Source organism: Chelonia mydas, chromosome 10 (assembly GCF_015237465.2).
Source record: "Chelonia mydas isolate rCheMyd1 chromosome 10, rCheMyd1.pri.v2, whole genome shotgun sequence".
In the NCBI taxonomy this organism is placed as follows: Eukaryota; Metazoa; Chordata; order Testudines; family Cheloniidae; genus Chelonia; species Chelonia mydas.
Genome location: NC_051250.2, coordinates 39327475 through 39348599, shown reverse-complemented (window position 1 = coordinate 39348599; position 21125 = coordinate 39327475). Strand labels below are relative to the sequence as shown.

Sequence of the window (21125 nt, the reverse complement as noted above, 5' to 3'; positions counted from 1 at the left end):
TCTATGTAGAAGTCCAGTCTGTTGTTTCGAACTTCAGGAGGAGTCCACCCAGAATCCTTCTTGTAGTCTTGGTAGGAAGCTCTCTGTGGGTTAGTATGTTGTTCAGAGGTGTGTTGGAAATATTCCTTAAGTTGGAGATGTCAAAAATAGGATTCTAGGTTACCACAGAACTATATCATGTTCGTGGGGGTGGAGGTACAGAAGGAGAGGCCCCGAGATAGGACAGATTCTTCTGCTGGGCTAAGAGTATAGTTGGATAGATTAACAATATTGCTGGGTGGGTTAATGGAACCACTGTTGTGGCCCCTTGTGGCATGTGGTAGTTTAGATAGTTTAGTGTCCTTTTTCTTTTGTAGAGAAGCAAAGTGTGTGTTGTAAATGGCTTGTCTAGTTTTTGTAAAGTCCAGCCACAAGGAAGTTTGTGTGGAAGGTTGGTTTTTTATGAGAGTATCCAGTTTTGAGAGCTCATTCTTAATCTTTCCCTGTTTGCTATAGAGGATGTTGATCAGGTCATTCCGCAGTTTCTTTGAGAGCATGTGGCACAAGCTGTCAGCATAGTCTGTGTGGTCTGTAGATTGTAATGGATTTTTTACCTTCAGTCCTTTTGGTATGATGTCCATCTGTTTGCATTTGGAAAGGAAGATGATGTCTGTCTGTATCTGTACGAGTTTTTTCATGAAGTTGATAGATTTCCACTCCATACGGCTAAAGTCAGTGCCTTGCATAATGACAGGTTTCAGAGTAGCAGCCGTGTTAGTCTGTATTCGCAAAAAGAAAAGGAGTACTTGTGGCACCTTAGAGAATAACAAATTTATTTAAGCATAAGCTTTCGTGAGCTACAGCTCAGTAAATTGGATGCATTCATGGAAAATACAGTGGGGAGATTTATATACATAGAGAACATGAAATAATGGATGTTACCATACACACTGTAACGAGAGTGATCAGGTAAGGTGAACTATTACCAGCAGGAGAGTGGGGGGGGGGGAAAAACCTTTTGAAGTGATAATCAAGGTGGGCCATTTCCAGCAGTTGACAAGAATGTCTGAGGAACAGTGGTGGTGGTGGGGGAATAAACATGGGGAAATAGTTTTATTTGGTGTAATGACCCATCCACTCCCAGTCTTTATTCAAGCCTAAGTTAATTGTATCCAGTTTGAAAATTGTGAGATTCACAATAAAATAATCAGAGTTGGCAACACCTCTTTTATCTAGAATCATTAGTCCCTTGTGTTAGGAGCTGATGAAAAGAGGTGCAGAGAGGAAGACAACTGCAGTGCACAGCAGCCAGTGTTATTGGTCCTATAAACCGAGGAATAAAATGGGCAGTTTTTACAGTGGAAAGAGGTAAACAACAGCTCCCCCAAGGATCTGTACTGGGACCTGTGGTATTCAAGATACTCATAAATGATCTGGAAACAGAGATAAACAGTGAGGTGACAAAGATTGCAGACAATACAAAATTAGTTAAGATAGTTAAGTCCAAAGCAGACTGTGAAGAGCTACAAAGAGATCTCACTAAACTGGGTGACTGGGCAAAAAAAGGCAAATGAAATTCAATGTTGATAAATGTAAAGTAATGCACATTGGAAAACATAATCCCAACTATACATATAAAATAGTGGGATCTAAATTAGCTGTTACTTCTCAAGAAAGAGATCTTGGCGACATCATGGATAGTTCTTTGAAAACAGGCTCTCAATGTGCAGCAGCAATCAAAAAAGCTATTTTGAAAGTGGAGCCTGCCTGGTCTTCCTGCCCTCCTGTTCTGCTGCAACGGGATCCAGCCACACAGCCATTGAGCCTGCTGGATTAAGAGTTGGGGAATGTCTGAGTGCACCAGAGGGTACTAGAGGCTGTCACCAGCCAAGGACAGCAACAGGAATCAGTATTTGAGGGCTGCAGCTGAAGTAGGAACTGCTAAAACCACCATGTTTTCCCTGGGAAAGGGGTTTTGATTACCTTCCTTTATGTCACTGAGTGAAAGAAAGCAAAGGCCCAGGGTTATTTTCCTCCTCCCCCTGTGTTGCCAGGCATCTGGTTTTTGACTGGAATGCCCAGTTGAAAAGGGACCCTGGTGGCTCCAGTCAGCACTGCTGACTGGGCCACTAAAAGTCCGGTCGACAGCCCAGGCTCCCTGACTGCCCTGGCTCCATGCAGCTCCCAGAAGCAGCCAATATGTCTGGCTCCTAGACACAGGAGTGGCCACAGGGACTCTGCACGCTATCCCTGTTCCAAGTGCCTGCTCCGCAGCTCCCATTGGCTGGGAACCATGGCCAATGGGCACTGTGGGGGTGGCACTTGCGGACAGGGGCTTACAGAGCCGTCAGGCCGCTCTGCCTGACCCCCTCCCAGAATTCCCAGAAAGGCCTAGGAGCTGGACATACTGGCAGCTTCTGGGAGCTGCCTGAGGTAAGCACTGCCCGGCCAGAGCCCACACACCCTCCTACACCCCAACCCCCCCAGCCCAGAGCCCTCTCCTGCATCCCAAACCTTTAATCCCTGGCCCCACCCCAGAGCCCTCACGCCATCCCACCAAGCCAGCCCTGTGAAAGTGAGTGAGGGTTGGGGAGAATGAGCAGGGGGTGGGGCCTCAGAGAAGGGGTGGGGCAGGGGCATTCCGTTTTGTGCTATTAGGAAGTTGGCAACCCTATCCCTCCCCCTTCTAGAGTCCAGCTGGGGAAGAGTTAGAGGGTCAGCATAGAATCAAATCACCAGCCCAAATTTTCCACATGTGGAATAGATAAAAGGAAGTGGATGCTGTCTATTGTTTGTAAAGAATGGGCACGACAGGGGACCCACCATGAAAGATTTAGAGCAGTTCTACCTGGATCAAAGGAGGATGAATGTGCCTGCTTTCCAGAGCCATACAAAGGAAAAACTGGCCAACTGCTGAAGACCCCCGCAAGGGAGGGCATAATCCCTGTTTTGGGTCTTGGCGATAGGCTAAGTAAGCAGTGCTTCTCAGCCTAAGTCCCTCAGGGCTGCAGCTGTTCATGTTTAGCTCATGCTCCATTCTGACACCTTTATGCAGACCCTGCTGGAAGGGAGGCTGGAGCCACCAGCTGGACTGCCTCACCTTAGGTGGCACCCAGAGGGTCTCTGATCCTTATGTTCAGTGGTGGATTGGTAAGAAGAGTGGGTACAATGTGAACTCTAGCTCCCAATAAGCAGTGGTAGAAACTCATTTTATCCTCAGTTACACTACTGCTTACATTGCACTCTGAATGCCACTGGCAGGTGGGTGGGGTGGAAATTGGGCCATTGGAGCAGTTTGGAATTTCCTAGACAAGTGGCTGTTGGACCATGGGCACTTTGAAGACAGTGTCCAAAGCCCAGCTAATGAGCCCAAAATGAGGCAGGAACCACCTCTCTTGTCCCCAGTCCCCACCCCACTGGGAAAGGATCAAAGATCACCATCAGTGAGTTCAGACTCTTCATCCAGAGCCCAGGAAAAAGGGCTATTGAATGGCAATGGTATTTTCTCCCCTCCCTCATCTCTTTTATTCTACAAATCCAGATAGACCATTCATATTGATTTCACTCTTTATTGTGCAGTTACACAACCCGGACAGCTCAGGCAGTGGAGTGTCTGTGCTTTCTGCATATGATCATGGTTACCAGGGCAGCAAGGGACAGAACTACAGGTAGAGCCACAGCAAATAACCCCAGGATCATCACGGGCTCTTCTGGACCTGGGGAGGAGAAAGTGGATTAGAACTTGAAGCAGGAGCTGGTCACTCCGTTCCCAGCCAGCAGTCTCCTTACCCTCCAACGACATCTTCACTGCCTCCATTTGAAACCTTAAGCCTTCAGCTGCATTAAGGATGAACAAGGGTCCAACAGCAACATCAGCCTCTGCTTCCCCCTCCGAGTCACCTATGTTGGAAGGGGAGGAAAGAAATGCCCCCAGTTAAGTAGTGATTGAAACTTACCAGTTCTGGAACTGGGATTATGCCACAAGGAACAGAATGGACCCGACTCAGCTGGAATCGGTGTGTCCACCCCATGAACTAAAGAATGCAATGCAGGCATTGTACAGAGAATCTACCATGCTTGGGGAGGCACATCTCTCTGGAAGCGCCTCCCCAGCCATCTGTCCAGAGGGTTGGTTCACTCTCCCACACTGTCCTCCAAGCAACCCACAGTTCCCAGTCTCACAGCAGCTGCAGAGAGATGTGCCCCCTCTGATGCCTTCCACTGGAGACCAGCTGGAACAGAGGGACTGTCATGTACTGTAGAGAGCAAATTGTGCAGCTCTGGTTCAACCCTTAGATTTTCCTAGAAATCTATTTCTGCGTGCCATGCTATAGGAAGTTACTGTCTGAGCACATTAGATAACAGTCAAGCAGGCTGCCCATTCTCGTCCAGCAGTCACCACACTCCCGAGATACTGAAGATGTGGAAAAGCCAAATCTTTTCTAGTGTGTCTGGAAGGGTCACTAGTTCAGATTTTGGCCAGCCAACGGCTCTACGCCAGCTATTCATATGTTGCCTGCTTTGTTGAGGGAACAAGCCTTGTTCAAGGGATCTGAGGCTTGCTCAGCTGCAGTAACTTTCAGATGGCAGGTGATATAGATCTGGAGGCGAAGTGGGAATAGAGGAATCAACCTATGGACAGAGTCAATCTTAAATGTGGATTAGGGGAGGAGGAAGGCATCTCATAAGAACATAAGAATGGCCGTACTGGGTCAGACCAATGATCCATCTAGCCCAGAATCCTGCCTTCCAATAGTGACCAGTGCCACATGCTTAAGAGGAAAAAGAACAGGGCAATCCTTGAGTGATCCATCCCGTCATCCAGTCCCAGCTTCTGGCAGGCAGAGATTTAGGGATACCTGGAGCATGGGGTTGATCTTTGCTAATAGCCATTGATGGATCCATCCTCCATGAGCTGGTCTAATTTTTTTGAAGCCCGGTGTACTTTTGGCCTTCACAACATCCCCTGACAATGGAATTTCACAGGCTGCCTCTGTATTGTGACTAAACACTTTACATTTATGTTAAGCCTGTTGCCTATTAACTTCATTGGGTGACCCCTGGTTCTTGCGTTGTGAATAGGGAAGTGTTCACCCCTTAACATTTTCTCCACACCAATCATCATTTTACCAACTTCTATCATATCCCCACCCTTTCTCATCTTTTCTAAGGTGAACAATCTCAGTCTTTTTAATCTCTCCTCAGATGGAAGCTGTTCCATACCTCTTATCACTGTTGTCATTCTGTGTACCTTTTCCCAACTCTTTTGAAATGGGGCAACCAGAACATGCATGCAGGTGGCAGCATACCATGGATTTATATAGCGGCATTAGGAATAGAAAATATCATTTCTTAATGGTTCCTAACATTGTTAGCTCCTTTGACTGCTGCTGCACATTGAGCAAATGTTTTCAGCGAACTATCCACAATAACCCCAAGATCTCTTTCGTGAGTAGCAAGAACTAATTTAGACTCCATATGTCAAGGTTCCTTCCCCACTCTGAACTCTAGGATACAGATGTGGGGACCTGCATGAAAAACCCCCTAAGCTTATTTTTACCAGCTTAGATTAAAACTTCCCCAAGGTACAAACTATTTTACCTTTTGTCCTTGGCCGTTATGCTGCCACCACCAAAGTGTTACACAAAGAACAGGGAAAGAGCCCACTTGGAAATGTCTTTCCCCCCAAAATATCCCCCCCAAGCCCTACACCCGCTTTTCTGGGGAAGGCTTGATAAAAATCCTCACCAATTTGTATAGGTGAACACAGACCCAAACCCTTGGATCTTAAGAACAATGAAAAAGCAATCAGGTTCTTAACAGAAGAATTTTAATTAAAGAAAAGGTAAAAGAATCACCTCTGTAATCAGGATGGTGAATACCTTACAGGGTAATTAGATTCAAAACATAGAGATTCCCTCTAGGCAAAACCTTAAGTTACAAAAAGACACAAAAACAGGAATATACATTCCATTCAGCACAGCTTATTTTCTCAGCCATTTAAACAAAAGGAAATCTAACGCATTTCTAGCTAGATTGCTTACTAACTTTTTACAGAAGTTCTGAAGAGCATTCCTGATCTGTTCCCGGCAAAAGCATCACACAGATAGACAGACCCTTTGTTTCCCCCCACCTCCAGATTTTAAAGTATCTTGTCTCCTCATTGGTCATTTTGGTCAGGTGCCAGTGAGGTTATCTTAGCTTCTTAACCCTTTACAGGTAAAAGGACTTTGCCTCTGGCCAGGACGGATTTTATAGTACTGTATGCAGAAAGGTGGTTATCCTTCTCTTTATATTTATGACACCATATTTATGCATAGTTGATTGGAAAACAGTGTACATTACTTTGCATTTGTCAACACTGACTTTAATCTCTCATTTTATTGCCCAGTCACCCAATTTAGTGAGATCCCTGTGTAACTCTTCACAGCCTGCTTTGGCTTTAGCTATCTGCAGACTTTGCTACCTCATTGGAAAAATGGGTAAACAAATCATTGATGAACGTGTTGAACATCACAGGTCCAGTAGAGATTATGGGGCAACCTGCTATTTACCTCTCTCCACTGTGAAAACTGGCCGACCCTTTGTTTCCTATCTTTTAACCAGTCAGTGATCCATAAAAGGACCTTCCCTCTTATTCCAGGAGTCCTTATCAAATTTCTAGCATCTCCTGCAAACCTGAACGCATCCACCATGAACTGCAGTATGTCCTGCCCAGTGTCAGATTAACTTTTTGTGGGCCTGACGCGAAACATAGTTGTGGGCCCCCCAGGCAATGAAGGGGCCAGGGGCAAGAGCATAGCAAGCAGGGTAGATTTGATTTAAATCATGATTTAAATCACTAGTCAGGAAGACTCAATTTAATCATAGTTTTCTACATAAAATTGCATTCTTGTTGGGTGTTATAACCTTAATACATACTCTTCACAACTCAGAGATGGATGTAGGTTTCATTTTTAGAAGGTACACACTATACATTTTTAAACAGTGATTTATTTTGAAAACTTTTCAGATGAGTTTTACAGCTATATCAGAAAATGAATGATTGTTTGGTTATTTCATTTACCAAAGGTAACTGAAGCAGATATTTATGAAGTCATTGGGAGGTGATCTATCTCCAGTTCAACAGGTTAATCATGAATATTTGGAGGATTTTCTTGCAACGCTGTATTAGGAGGAGAACATCACCAGACAGACGTTTAAATTGTTTTATTTAACTAAAACAAAAACATTAAGTATTCTGGATTTTTTTCTTCAACAGCAAACATAATATTTTAACAAAAAAGCATATGTCCCTCGCGTCTCACATTTATCTCCAGACTTCTTCTCTTTGTCCAGATCTATTCTGCCCTCAACAATCTTCTATTCATTGAACTTCTTGAAACTTTTCACTTTTAGAGAGAGGTAAGGGATTGACTCTGTGTACACAAATTTGCAGAGGGACAATAGAGTTGAGATCTGTTATTTCTCACCTCTATATATTATTTATTTATTTAAAAACATTTTTTGCTGTTAACAAGCCTGTTACCTCTGGAGACACAAATCCACAGTTTGAGAACTGCAAAACTAAGCATCTCTGATGGTATCTTCTAGACTGAGCACTGAGTCCCACTGGGTAGATAGAAAGATTAACCTAAATAACTTATACAGAAGCCTGTGGAACCCCATAAGATTGGGTCCCTAATCCATGAACTATTAGAACTCATTTACAAAACTTTTCTTAAACATTGCATGAATATGTTGTCTGATACTACAGAATTAGAATTTATAATCCCTATTCCATGATGAGATATCTTTGAGCTATAATGTATCTTAATTAAAACTATCTTTAGATAGGCTTTTTTCCTCAAAAAGCATTTTATCAAAAAAATCTGATTTAAATAAAAAATCCAATTTTTTTAATTTAAAAAAAATTATTGATTTTTATTCACCCTGACAGCGGGGCATGGTGGTGGGGAAAGGATTGGTCCCCAGCTGGAGCAAGGCAGGTGCCGGGGCAAGATAAGCACAGTGGGACATGGGGGGAGGATTAGTCCCTGCTGACTGGAGCAAGGTAGGGGCCAGGGGCAAAAGCACAGCGGGAGCTAGGGTTGGTCCCTGGAGCAAGGGAGGGGCTGGGAGTAAACTGCAAGCACAGCAGGGCTGGGAAGGGGGTAAACAGGATCCCTCCCCCTCCCCCGGCCCCTGCCCACATAGAGCGGGTACCTACCTTCTCCCTGGTTCTAGCCCATTCTCTTCATCTCTGTCTGCACTGAGCTGCCCCTCCTCCAGTGTGACGAAATGGGAATGTTCTTAATGTTGTCTCTGAATACTGTGTGGGTGCCTCAGTTTCCCTTATGCATTTCTTAAGTATCTAGGTGGTGGGATAAGGGCGTGTGATTGTTGCAGAGCCCTGGGCAGGTGTGGTGCTCTCTGCACAGAGAATGGCCGACACTCTGTCTCCTGGCAACTGATGGCCTGGGCCCCTCCCCTGCAAGGTGCCAACTGAAGGTGTTGGAGAACAAAGAGATCAGATGGCCTTCTGGTCCGGGAAAGAGACAAAGGCCAGAGGAGGGGCTGAAGGCGGTTGCAGTTTGGAGCTGGCTGGGGAAACAGAGGGAGGCTGAGGGGTCCTGTTTTCTGTACCTACAAGCTCAGTTTTGGACTATATTCCTGTCATCTAATAAACCTTCTGTTTTACTGGCTGGCTGAGAGTCACGGTGAATCGCAGGAAGTGGGGGGGGGGGTGCAGGACCTGACTCCCCCACACTCTGACATCCAGCGGCAGCAGGACAGGTTCTTTTCCAGTCCTCTGGGCTGGGTGTTGGGAGTGGGAGGAGCGGAGGCTAATGTGGTTACTCCTATAACCGGACTTTTAGTTTCCAGTCAGCACTGCTAACTGGACACTCGGGTCCCGTTTTCTACTGGAGTTTCCAGTCTAAAGCTGGATACCTGGCAACAGGGGTGCCAGAAAGCCTGAACGGGGCAGGGGGGCAAGCAATCATTTTTACAAGTGAGAGGGCTAAGCCTTAAGTGGTAGGTGGACTAGGGAGTGGAGAGGAGCTATGGGCAGGGCAATGTCTGCTGTACTGCCCAGGTAGGTTGGAGACTCTGGGGATCAGTCGACACAGTATCCCCAGCCCAGGTGACATGACAGCCAGTGGTGGATTTAGAGTTAGTGGGGCCCCCAGGCCCTGTGCTCAGCTTAATTTTTGGGGCCCCTCCTTGGGACCCAGCCAAGAAAAAGAACAGTCTCTCTTATCTCTCCCTCGCCCCCATTTTTCATGCTTTTTTTCTTCATCCTCCTCCTATAAGTAATAGCAAGTAAATGAAAATAAAGTGCAGTACCTTGATTGCTTTTGTAGTCTAACTTATTTTTCCACAGATCACTTGAAAATCACCAAGGGTCTCGGCAGACCACTTAGTGATCTTTCCCAATATTGTTTGTGCCGTTAGCTAACTGTTGCAAAGCGCTTGGGGTGAGAGCGCTTTATTAAAAAAACCTAAAAAACGTTGGGGTGCAGGGTCTGGCCAGGGCTTAGGTGCGGGAGGGGGCTCAGGTCTGAGGGTGCAGGGTCTGGGAGAGAGTTAGGGTGCAGGAGCAGGCTGGGGATTGGGGTGCAGGGTCTGGCCAGGACTTAGGGTGAGGGAGGAGGCTCAGGGCTGGGACAGGGGGTTGGGGTGTGGAGCGCTTACCTGAGGCAGCTCCTGTTTGGTGCGAGGGGTGCAGGTGGGAATGTGTGGGAGGATACAGGAGCTCCTGTTTGCTGCTCAGGTTGGGTTGGGGGGTGCAGGAGTCAGGGCATGAGGTGTGGCGGGGCTGGGTATGTGTGGGGGGTTCAAGAGTCAGGGCTGGAGTTGTGAGTGTGTGTGAGGGGGATGCAGGAGTCAGAGCAGAGGGCTGGGGGTGTGGGCTGGGGTCATGAGGGTGCTCCCAGCCCCCTGCCCTGAGCAGATCACGGCTCCCTTCCCCAAGGTCCCGCCCTCACCTCTTCTCCACCTCCTCCCCCGAGCAGCAAGTGCACTGCAGCCCCACTCCTCCCCCTCCCTCATGCTGGCAAACAGCAGTTCAGTGGCGGGGGAAGCGCTGGGAGGGGGAGGGAGAGGGGCAGGAATGTGGAATGCTCGGGGGAAGAGGCGGGGGAGGGGGAGCTTGGCTTCTGGTGGAGCCTGCACTGCAGCAGAAGTTGGCAGGACCAAGCTTCTGCCCCTGCAGGATAGAGCAGTGGGCGGGAGACAGAGAAGAGCAGGCCAGGACGGGGCCCCTTTGGAGCCTGGGCCCGGTGCCATGGTGCCATGGTAAACCCTGTACTGGTCCTGCCTGAGCCTAGAGGATACGAAGCCTGAGATGGTGTCATCTGATCTCCCATCGACCAAGCAGTCAGACACAAGAGTCAAGGGTCAGTGGGATTCCCTATGAAGCATAGGTCTTCACAGAGACAACTCGTACTGGCCAATAGTGCAGGGACAGAGTGAGGGCAGCAGCTTCAGCAGCTGTTACCAAGCATGCTCAGTACAAGCCGAGTAGCAACACTGGGGGGCACATGACCCCACGTGCTTCCCCCCAGACACACACACACGTGTTGCCTCTGGGTCTGTAACAGGTATAGTAATAAATATCCTCTGGAAGGGACACTACAGCTCTTACCCATTGAAGTCAATGACAGCATACTGGGGAGAGGAGTCCCTGTCTGGGCTCAGGGTGGCCACACAGCTGTCCACAAAGAGCCTCAGAGCCACATGGTTCCCAGTGCTGACATCAGCTTGGATATGCATGACCTCCCCGAGCTGGAATCCGTTGGAAGGATCTCTCAGCACTCCAGTCATCTGCAACGCAAGTTCTTCAAGAGCACTGCAAGAGGAGAGTTGATAGATCCCTATTGCTCCCATGCACCTTGCTATTTCATAGCAATCAGGACTAGCTATTGGGTGGGTGGGAAGCAGTTGCTGCCAGCATGGTGTAGAGGAGCTGGAAACAGCAGGGCTGCTGGACATGGAGAGGCAGCTAGTAGACAAGCAGGAATTACCCCAGCCCCAAAGCCATAAGGGAGAACTTGTTGAGAGCCACGGCAGCCTCCCAAACTGTCCTGCAGTCAGTTCAAATTACCCAAGAGTGGCCCACAATCTACTGACAGTGTGCAAGCCCCTAGGTGGGGAAAAAGCAGAGTGCAGAGAGATTTGTTACAGGGGAAAGCCTCATAACCCCTTTGCAGTCATTGGGGAATCCAAACCACTGCATAGGCTGGCTCCAAGAGGCTGCTACCGTTCATCAGGTGCAGGGAGAAACCCATCCTACCCTCTGCAGACAGGGTAGTCCTGAAGGGAAACCATGTCAGCTTGATGGCTCTACTGCTCACATTGTACTTCATGGGAGAGAAGGAAACCTCAGGTGCTGAACTTGCTCCCAGAACAGGGACTGGGCTTGAGTGATAGGGACAGAGCATCTCAGGCACTCACCTGGGATAGTGACACTCAATAGGGAGCACAGCTGGACTGGTTCTCAGGATCCCTGGGTTGCTGGCAGGGTTGGGGTTGTAGGACAGGCTTGTGCTGTAGACCCGGGAGTTTGGGGTCATCTGGAAAGAGACAGACACTGGTGTTAATAACAGAACGCCACTAGCTGTCACCTTCAGCCATTTCCAGCAGTTGACAAGAATGTGTGAGGAACAGTAGGGGGGAAAAATACAGGACGGGCCCAACAAAGAAAATAACAGAAGGCCACTAGCCATCACTTTCAGCCCACAACTAAAACCTCTCCAGCTCATCATCAAGGATCTACAACCTATCCTGAAGGACAACCCATCACTCTCACAGATCTTGGGAGACAGGCCAGTCCTTGCTTACAAACAGCCCCCCCAACCTGAAGCAAATACTCACCAGCAACCACACACCACACAACAGAACCACTAACCCAGGAACATCCTTGCAACAAAGCCCGTTGCCAACTGTGTCCACATATTCAGGAGATACCATCATAGGGCCTAATCACATCAGCCACACTATCAGAGGCTCGTTCACCTGCACATCTTCCAATGTGATATATGCCATCATGTGCTAGCAATGCCCCTCTGCCATGTACATTGGCCAAACTGCACAGTCTCTATGTAAAAGAATAAATGGACACAAATCCGACATCAAGAATTATAACATTCAAAAACCAGACGGAGAACACTTCAATATCTCTGGTCATTCGATTACAGACCTAAAAGTAGCAAGGATGTTTCTACCTATGTCCGGTCTTGTGAGGTGTGCCAAAGAGTGGGAAAACCCCAAGACCAGGTCAAAGCCCCTCTCCAGCCACTCCCCATCATTGAGGTTCCATTTCAGCGAGTAGCTGTGGATATTCTGGGTCCTTTTTTGAAAAAGACACCCAGAGGAAAGCAGTACATACTGACTTTCATGAATTTTGCCACCCGATGGCTGGAAGCAGTAGCTCTAAGCAACACTAGGGATAAAAGTGTGTGCCAGGCACTAACAGACATTTTTGCCAGGGTAGGTTGGCCCTCCGACATCCTCACAGATGCAGGGACTAATTTCCAGGCAGGAACTATGGAAAGGCTTTGGGAAGCTCATGGGGTAAATCACTTGGTTGCCACTCCTTACCACCATCAAACAAATGGCATGGTGGAGAAGTTTAATGGAACTTTGGGGGCTATGATACGTATATTCGTAAATGAGCACTTCAATGATTGGGACCTAGTGTTGCAGCAGTTGCTCTTTGCCTACAGAGCTGTACCACATCCCAGTTTAGGGTTTTCACCATTTGAACTTGTATATGCCCACGAGGTTAAGGGGCCATTACAGTTAGTGAAGCAGCAATAGGAGGGGTTTACACCTTCTCCAGGAACTAACATTCTGGACTTTGTAACCAACCTACAAAACACTCTCCGAACCTCTTTAGCCCTTGCTAAAGAAAATCTAAAGGATGCTCAAAAAGAGCAAAAAGCCTGGTATGATAAACATGCCAGAGAGCGTTCCTTCAAAGTAGGGGACTAGGTCATGGTCTTAAAGGCGCTCCAGGCCCATAAAATGGAAACGTCGTGGGAAGGGCCATTCACAGTCCAAGAGCGCCTGGGAGCTATTAATTATCTCATAGCATTCCCCACCTCAAACTGAAAGCTTAAGGTGTACCATATTAATTCTCTAAAGCCCTTTTATTCCAGAGAATTAAAGGTTTATCAGTTTACAGCCCAGGGAGGAGATGACGCTGAGTGGCCTGAAGGTGTCTACTGCGCAGGGAAAAGTGATGGTGGCGTGGAAGAGGTGGCTGGGCTCCATGAATGTGGCAGCACCTTGCGGGTAAGGCTGTTTCATACAAACTATAAGATCACAGTGGGTCAGATGAGGGGCCCTGTCCTATCTGACCCCAATACTGCCCCCCCCCCATGTGTTTGATTAGCATTTGCATTAGCTTTTATTTTGCCTCCATTAACCAGCTGGAGTTTGAGGGAGAAGAGTTGTTTGTAATCTTACCTTACTGCAGCTAATTGTCGGGCAACAGCAGACCTGGGAGGCTTTGAACAATGACAAGTTTCCCAGTGTTTTCTTTAGTGAGAGCCATGAGGGATATAGGAGTCACCGGAGTAATTGGTGTATCAGAGTGGTGGTTTAGCAGGGAGTAGCTATCACCATATTAGCCTGACCCTTGGAATACTACCAGCAGAAGTGCAGGGTGTGTGAGGTGGGGGTGGAGGGCAAAAATGAGAATATATGCCATGAGCTGCCTCTCTCTTATTATAACAAATTCATTTAGATTATGTCTCCATTTTCCATGCAAGTGTTTAGTGTAGCTGTGCAGATTAGGGTGAGGTTGATGGGCAGATGGAGACAGAGGAAGGCCAGAATGCAAGAACCACACATTATCCCTTTGATGGGATGAGAGCGGAGCTGGTTGGAACATTAATGAACAGTATTTTCCTCAAAACGTGCTGTTTCGAAGCCTAAACATTTCACAGAAGTGTATTGATTGCAATAATTTTCAGGTAGATTGAGGTTGAGAGAGAGAATTCTGATTACTTCTTAACAGAGACACCCCAAATAAAATGGTACCTTTTCAGTCTGCATGTGAACAATTCACTTTCACTTTCACAGGAGTGTTTGTAAGGGGCTCTCTCATTTCAATGAGAAATAAAAATCGTGTCTAAACCATCCTCTGTCTAGGATGGTTCCTTCACCACCCACATGCAGACCATTATTCATTCTAGTTCCCCCTCTGAAGTTTCTTACGGGGCACAGGCCAACACATCTCACTTCCTTCCTGTTGTATGCTGGTGATGCAGTATATTCCCCATCAAACTGACAGAAAATCCAGAGGCTAGACATCTAGAGGTGAGCGGAGACAAACACACCCTGTCTGTGCCCAAGCAGTGGTGCTGTTCTCAAGACGGATAAGATTTCATCAGAACACTGGATAACACAGCACTGGAGCCCCTGGCAGTCCAGAATCTATCTGCCTAAAGGATGGCCTTTAGTGCCCTCACCATATATCCACATCCTTACAGAAAGAGGACAGCTACTCTAGCTTACTGGAGGTAAGTAGCCCTATAATACACCAAAACAAGTGAGAGACTCATAAAAAGAAAGTGAGCATGTGTTAGTGAACAGTTCCCTATAGGAAACAATCCAGCAATAGCAGGGGACTGGACTAGATGACCTAATAGAAAAGACCTCTCTCTAATTTAGACACAGTAAGTCTGATTTACTTAAAGGGAATAATTAGCATAACCATTTACAGCTGCCACCTCTCACTAGTTATAGGATTAATGGTTTTACTTTTTACATTCTGGGCAGACTGGGATGATCTAGACACCATTCCATTACAACCCAGAGAATTACTGATTTCTCCTGACTCTTGCAGCTTTTTTGAATTCTACTAAATTGCACGATACATCATGAGAGAGCAACATTCCTAAGACTGAATACCTGAGCATTTTGCCATTTATTATGCTCTAAGCCTAGTTATTTCCTTAAGCATCATGTGATCAAAGGTTGACTACAAAGCCTTCTTGTAAGGCTAAAATCCAAACAAACCTTGAATCCAACACAACTATCAAGCAATTAGATGGATTGTGGTATTCAACATTCTGAAAGGCACACTATAAACTGATCAGTTTATCTGTCTTCCTAACTTAACGAGAGCAAGGGGAAACTCACAGTAGTAGTAAGTTAAAAGGAAATTAAAGAAAAACATTCTAACAGTGTAGAAACAGCCCATAAAATTGACTCCCCTTCAAGAAGCCATCAACACAAATAATGTAGACTTTTTTTAAGGGCTGGAAAGTTTTATTACTGTGATAGCATTCATAGCAAGGCAAGCTAAGATTATAATGAAATATACTTCAGCATGCATTTTATTGCCTGAGGGTCAGGAAAGAATGTTCTCTGCTCCATATACAGAGCACGCTGTTGGAGAGATTTAATCTGATTTTAATTTGTTTGTTTGTTTTCTGTACACCCTTGTCTTGCTTTGAAGATTAGGACTGGTCCAAAAAGATTGCAAAGTTTTTTCTTATGTTTGCCACAAAAGATTGTTGCTGGTTTTTGGACCAGTTTTTTATAGAATGGCCAAACTTTGTCAAGTTCCAGATTTTTGAAAGTGTTGTGCAGTTTTAACTCAGTTATGTTGAAGAGCCAGAAGTTGGCCAGTGCTAGAAGCAGAATATAAACAAGAAGTGGCCAACAAGTCCCATGAGCCAGTCTTTTGAGGTTAAAAAAATATATAAGATCAAAATATTGCTTTCAATTACATATGTGCAACTCCACTTTCTATACTAGGGCCCCTATCTGCAAACTCTTACACACTTTGCTCTAGCACCATGAGTAGTTACACTGAAATCAATATAAAGTTAAGCATGTGTGTAAATGCTTGTAGGATAATGGCCGAGATAGTACTCATGTAAAGGATAGCAGAATACCCCTTTGAACACAAAGGGATATTTGTGCAACACAAAGGGAATAAGAGGCCTGTTGCGGTGAAGTGAACACATATTTTTGGTACATTACCACCATGAAACTAGACACTTTTTAAAAAAGTATTGAAAGTCACTTTTTTTTAAAAAGTATTTGTATAATGAAAATTAAAAACTTTTCTTTATTTAAATTGTGACTATTTTTAGCTGTTTGATCTTAACCTTTCATTGAATGTATCATATAAATAATAAAAGGGTTTTGTTTTGTTTTTTTTTTCCTCCCCCGCTCCTGCTGGTAATAGCTCACCTTACCTGATCAGTCTCGTTACAGTGTGTTTGGTAAAACCCATTGTTTCATGTTCTCTGTGTATATAAAATCTCCCTACTGTATTTTCCACTGCATGCATCCAATGAAGTGAGCTGTAGCTCATGAAAGCTTATGCTCAAATAAATCTGTTAGTCTCTAAGGTGCCACAAGTACTCCTCTTCTTTTTGTGGATACAGACTAACACGGCTGCTACTCTGAAACCTGTCATATAAATAATGTGACGTGTTAAATGATGATATTTTAGAATTGCTCTCCAAAAAGCGAGAGGAACATTCATAAGAATAAAATGGCCTTTTCTTCTTCTTCTTCTTCTTCATCTGAACAGTCTCATTGACACTAATTAAAGCCACAAAAATTCCTGGTTTAAGAACTGTTCACCGTTGGAATTCTACTGTTGCCCAACAATTAGCTGCAGTAAGGTAAGATTACAAACAGCTCTTCTCCCTCAAACTCCAGCTGATTAATGGAGGCAACATAAAAGCTAATGTAAATGCTAATCAAACACAATGCGGGGAGGGGGCAGTATTGGGGTCAGATAGGACATGGCCCCTCATCTGATCCACTGTGGTCTTATAGTTTGTATGAAACAGCCTTACCTGCAAGGTGCTGCCACATTCATGGAGCCCAGCTGCAAAGGTCACCATGTTCTCTGCAGCATTAAGGGACGCGACCAGGCTAAGACTCAGGTTAGCAGCTTTGATCAGTTGCTCCGTCGCAAACAGACCCCAGTGCACAGTGATCACCATCTGAGCCTTCTCACACTGCACCGTGACAGGCTGCAACCAAGACACAGCCCTGAGCTAGGAAGCATCAACCTGAGCCCAGGGGTAGGGCTGGGCAAGAGAGGACACATGGGCTTCTCTGCGAGGGGGCTCAGGCCTGGGGGTGGGTCTCCAGATGGCTGAGTCATTCTTAGAGAAATCCCAGGGATTGTAACAGGCCACCCCACCGACTGCCAAGCACAGCAGAGCAAAGCCTAGGCTGTGTCCCATCCTGCCGGCCTATCGCAAACCCAGCCTGGAGGGAAACTGCTGCTTTGGGGCCCTTTATCCCCTGACCTAAAACCAGCTCCCCATTGCCCAGGTAATTAACACCCTTCCCGAGACTGCAGGCAGCTGGCGCCCAGTCACAGCCACTGCCCTGCCCCGGGGCAGGGAAATAATTAATGAAAATGTGTGCCTCCTGGCAGTTAGTGCCCTCCAGCCTTTGGGAAGTTCCTGGAGGGATCTAGACAATTAGTGGTGAAAGTCTCCAATTTGGACAATAAATATGATGCGTGCATAGAGTTAATAGTCCCTTCCCTGACTACCTAATCCAGGCCAACATTTAGGGCATTGCTACATTGTGGAATAATATGTGTTCTTAACAGAGAAGGCCATGTTTTTGGATGAATAATTTGTGTGCCAGTACATGCAAATTCCATTGATTCACATCTATGTGTGAATTTAAGATCAATTTCCTGACTAGTTTTGGCCAAAATATTGGGGGAGGCTTCTGTGCTATTTCCAAATGTCCAGAGAAGGAGGAGCTGCAGTGTCCTTTATACCCTCTATTCCACTGGTGAGAGGACTCACCTGGTATGTGGACGGTTAATTCTAGATATGGAAAGGGGATTTGAACTTGGGTCGCCTACTTTGAAAGAAAGTGCCCCAATCACTGGGCTCTTCCCCTGTTAATCTTTGCTGTTGAAGCTCTTCCACTGTTCATAAATACTTGACTAGTCATTGGGCCAGAGCGTAAATGGAAGACTGGTTCTCCAGCCTCGTGATTAGGGCAATCCTTTGGAATGAGATAAGCTCTGTTCACATCCTTCAGTATCCAGAAACCAGAATAAAGGGTCCCCATTATTTGCGAGGGGGATCAGCCCTGGGGGGTGGGTCTCCAGGTGGCTGAGTCACTCCTAGAGAAATCCTAGGGCCCAGTTACACCCACTGCCCAGATCCGGGAGCAGGGAAATAAAGAATGGGAATTTGCGCCACCTGTGGTCAGTTCCCTCTTTTACAAGAGTAAGTTCCTTGCACGCAGGAGGGGGTTCTAGTGACAAAAAACTATGTTACAGCAGAGTTATGTTGTTTGGCGGTCTGTCATCCCAGGCAGAGTGTTGAGTTAAGCAAAACTCAAATTTCTGAAGACCAGGAAATGCACAACTTTCTGCAATGCCCCAATATGCCTTTACTCTGCCAACCCCACAGTTGCTGAAATGTACAAGCTCTTCACCTCCCTTTATAAACCCATTCACTCTCAAACACAGACAACTTTCAGCAAGCAACAAGAGGTATTACATCTTTACTGCTCAGATGTACAAGCGTTTGGACTAGTAACATCAACAGCGGGGTGTTCACCAAAGGCAGTGGTGTTGGCACATTTCCTCAAACTACCCAGGCAAGCATAAAGTGGCTGCAAAGAAACCCTCTCATGGTATTTTTTTTTTATTGGTACGTAAAGCTAAGATTTTGTCATGATTATTTTTAGTAAAATAAATGTGGACAGGTCATGGGCAACAAACAAAAATTCATGGGAGCCCGTGATCTGTCTGTGATTTTACTAAAAATAACCAGGGGGCAGGGTTAGGTGGAGTGGGGACTGAAAGGCCAAGCCCCCGGCTCTAGCAGCCACAACCACAGTGGGATGAGCAGCCCTGGCTCCAGAGCTGGCTGCAGCTGCGGGCCAGGGGCACACAGCCTCAGCCCCAGCTGGCGGGGGCAGGGGGTGTGCATGGCCCTGGGAAGCCACAAGGGGGGGCACATGGCCCCAGCCGCAGCCCCCAGCAGAAGCCACAGGCTTTGAACATGTCCTTATACCACTCTCAATTTGGATCCCCAATGATTTAAGAGGTGACATGCACAGGGGCAGCTCTACCAATTTTGCCGCCCCAAGCAGTCACCGCCGAATTGCCGTTGCGGGACACGGACTGCTGCCCCATTCTAAATGCCGCCCCAAGCACCTGCTTAGAAAGCTGGTGCCTGGAGCCAATCCTGGACATGCACTACCTTGGGTAAAACTGGACCAACTGAGGCCATTTTGAACCCACATCACATCAATTGTTTGATCTCTAGCTCTGCACAACAACAAAACCCCTAAAAACCTTTTGGATTTTTTCTTGGGGGAGGGGAGGAGGGAGGGCTAATATCTACACAATCCATATCTCAAATGACCCCAAATTTGGGTCACCAACCCTACCATGGATCCCCCCCAGTCACAGCAAATTTCAAAGTAATCTGACCAAGTGTGTCGATTTTATAAGGTCAACCTTAGAACAGAAGTCGTGACACAACCCTTACTATTGTGGGGCTGCCAAGCCACTGTTATTAGATTCAAGTCTCTAATGTGGATTATAAATGTCACCTATGTGTGTTTTTCAGCAGTCCTTTAATAGATCCATGGGTTCCCAGGCCAGAACAGACACCTGTGGTCATCCTGTCAGATCTCTGCAAGAAAGTCCTGAATGAATTCCTGTTTGAACTAAAGTACATGATTTAGGAAACTGTCCCATTTTGATTTTTAAATGGCCAGTGATGGAGAATCTAAAGCCCAGGCCAGGTGTGGATGTAGGTAATCACTGCATACAGCTGGGATACCAGGCAGCACAGCTTGTTAGTCAGTGGCCAGAGAGAACTCCAGGACCTTCAGGGTTATCAGCTTGGGCACCCAAACATTGAGGGCCACAAGCCTCAAGCTCTCTGTGCTTTACCTATCTCTGAAATGGAGATACATATACTCACCAGCTTCAGGAAATGTTCGGAGCACTATGGCTCAGGAGGATCTGTATGCATTCAAAATGATATTACCTGTATCTTTCCAGTGTTACTTATCTAGTGAGATATTGGAGGGTAAAGAGCTGGCTGTGAATCACTGGGCTCCAAGGGGTGAGGCATTGGTCTGGGATGCAGCAGACCAGGGTTTTCACTCTGTTTCTGATAACAACTGGCTCTGTGAGGCATGCAATAAGATGTTTACAAACTGTCCTATCTATATAATACTGATAATTATTAGACATGACTATTTCACTTCACTCTTTTATAGTACAGGTTAAATAAACATCCTACTTAATTTGCAAGATCTAATGGGATCACAGTCCAATGAGTTACGGTTTGGTCATAGAACAGAGTTTACAATGGGGACCCTGGCCCAGATCATCAAAGGTATTTAGGCACCTAACTTTCATTAATTTCAATGGGAGTTAGGCACTGAAATACCTTAGGGTTATTCTTAACCCTTCTTACCCCTTGTCCATCCATGGTAACAATAACCATTTTCAGCACTTCACACATCAAGGTGCTTTCTCAACTAACTAATCACTGACTTTTGAAATTTCTCATGTTTGTTTTTCACTCTTTGTTTGTCAATCCTAAAAATACTTCAAATATCAGTCTGAATCTTACCATCTCTCCCAGCTGTTCTGGTGACCAGCCTGTGAGACAATGCAGGTTTGTCTTTTACCTCTGCATTTTGAATGAAGCTGAAATTCACTCTGCTGTTTATATTTAACAAAAACATTACTTCCATTTATGATTCTCACATCACACCCATATTCTTCACAGAAATATGCTTATGATATGAATATGGCATAACTAAGTTGTATTTGATGCAAGATGGGTCTTGTGAGATATCATTGGAAAGGTTATGATTTACCAAATATGATTATCCTATTTGTATGCATGTATCATTGCTGTCTCTGAAGTTAGGAATATAAAATCTGTATCAATTGCAAAAGTGTTTGCATCTGGGAAACACCCACCAGACAGTAGGCAATCAGCCAGAATGGGCCATTAGGAAGAACAATAAGACTTTGAAGATACTAACCTCCCGCCTTCCTGAGAAGCTTCCTGGGTTGCTGCTTTGACACTACAGAGTCAGATGATCATGTCACCTGGTACTAGATCCCCATCTTGGGCTTTCAGTGTTTTTCTATTAAGAGGGGGTGGGGGATT

The 21125-nt window shown here is 46.0% G+C and overlaps 1 protein-coding gene across 1 annotated transcript; it reads right to left on the bottom strand.

Annotated features, from left to right (window-relative positions):
- Positions 1-3540: 3540 nt before the first annotated feature.
- LOC119563565 (zona pellucida sperm-binding protein 3-like) lies at positions 3541-19996 on the bottom strand. Its single transcript, XM_043523288.1, has 6 exons — positions 19983-19996; positions 11416-11534; positions 10607-10810; positions 4052-4211; positions 3769-3879; positions 3541-3695 (listed from the first exon to the last, which is right to left on the bottom strand). The coding sequence occupies exons 2-5, from the start codon at positions 11532-11534 to the stop codon at positions 3805-3807; spliced, it is 558 nt and encodes a 185-aa protein (XP_043379223.1). The 5' UTR covers positions 19983-19996; the 3' UTR covers positions 3541-3695; positions 3769-3804.
- Between the last annotated feature and the right edge of the window lie 1129 nt (positions 19997-21125).

Excerpts from the sequence above, each read along its gene's own strand:
- LOC119563565 (XM_043523288.1), bottom strand. The coding sequence starts at position 11,534 with ATGACCCCAAACTCCCGGGTCTACAGCACAAGCCTGTCCTACAACCCC. Across the intron at positions 10,811-11,415 it reads ATTGAGTGTCACTATCCCAG|TGCTCTTGAAGAACTTGCGT; the intron begins GTGAGTGCCTGA and ends CTCCTCTTGCAG. Across the intron at positions 4,212-10,606 it reads GCTGTCATTGACTTCAATGG|CTGGTCTCCAGTGGAAGGCA; the intron begins GTAAGAGCTGTA and ends CCTCTGTTCCAG.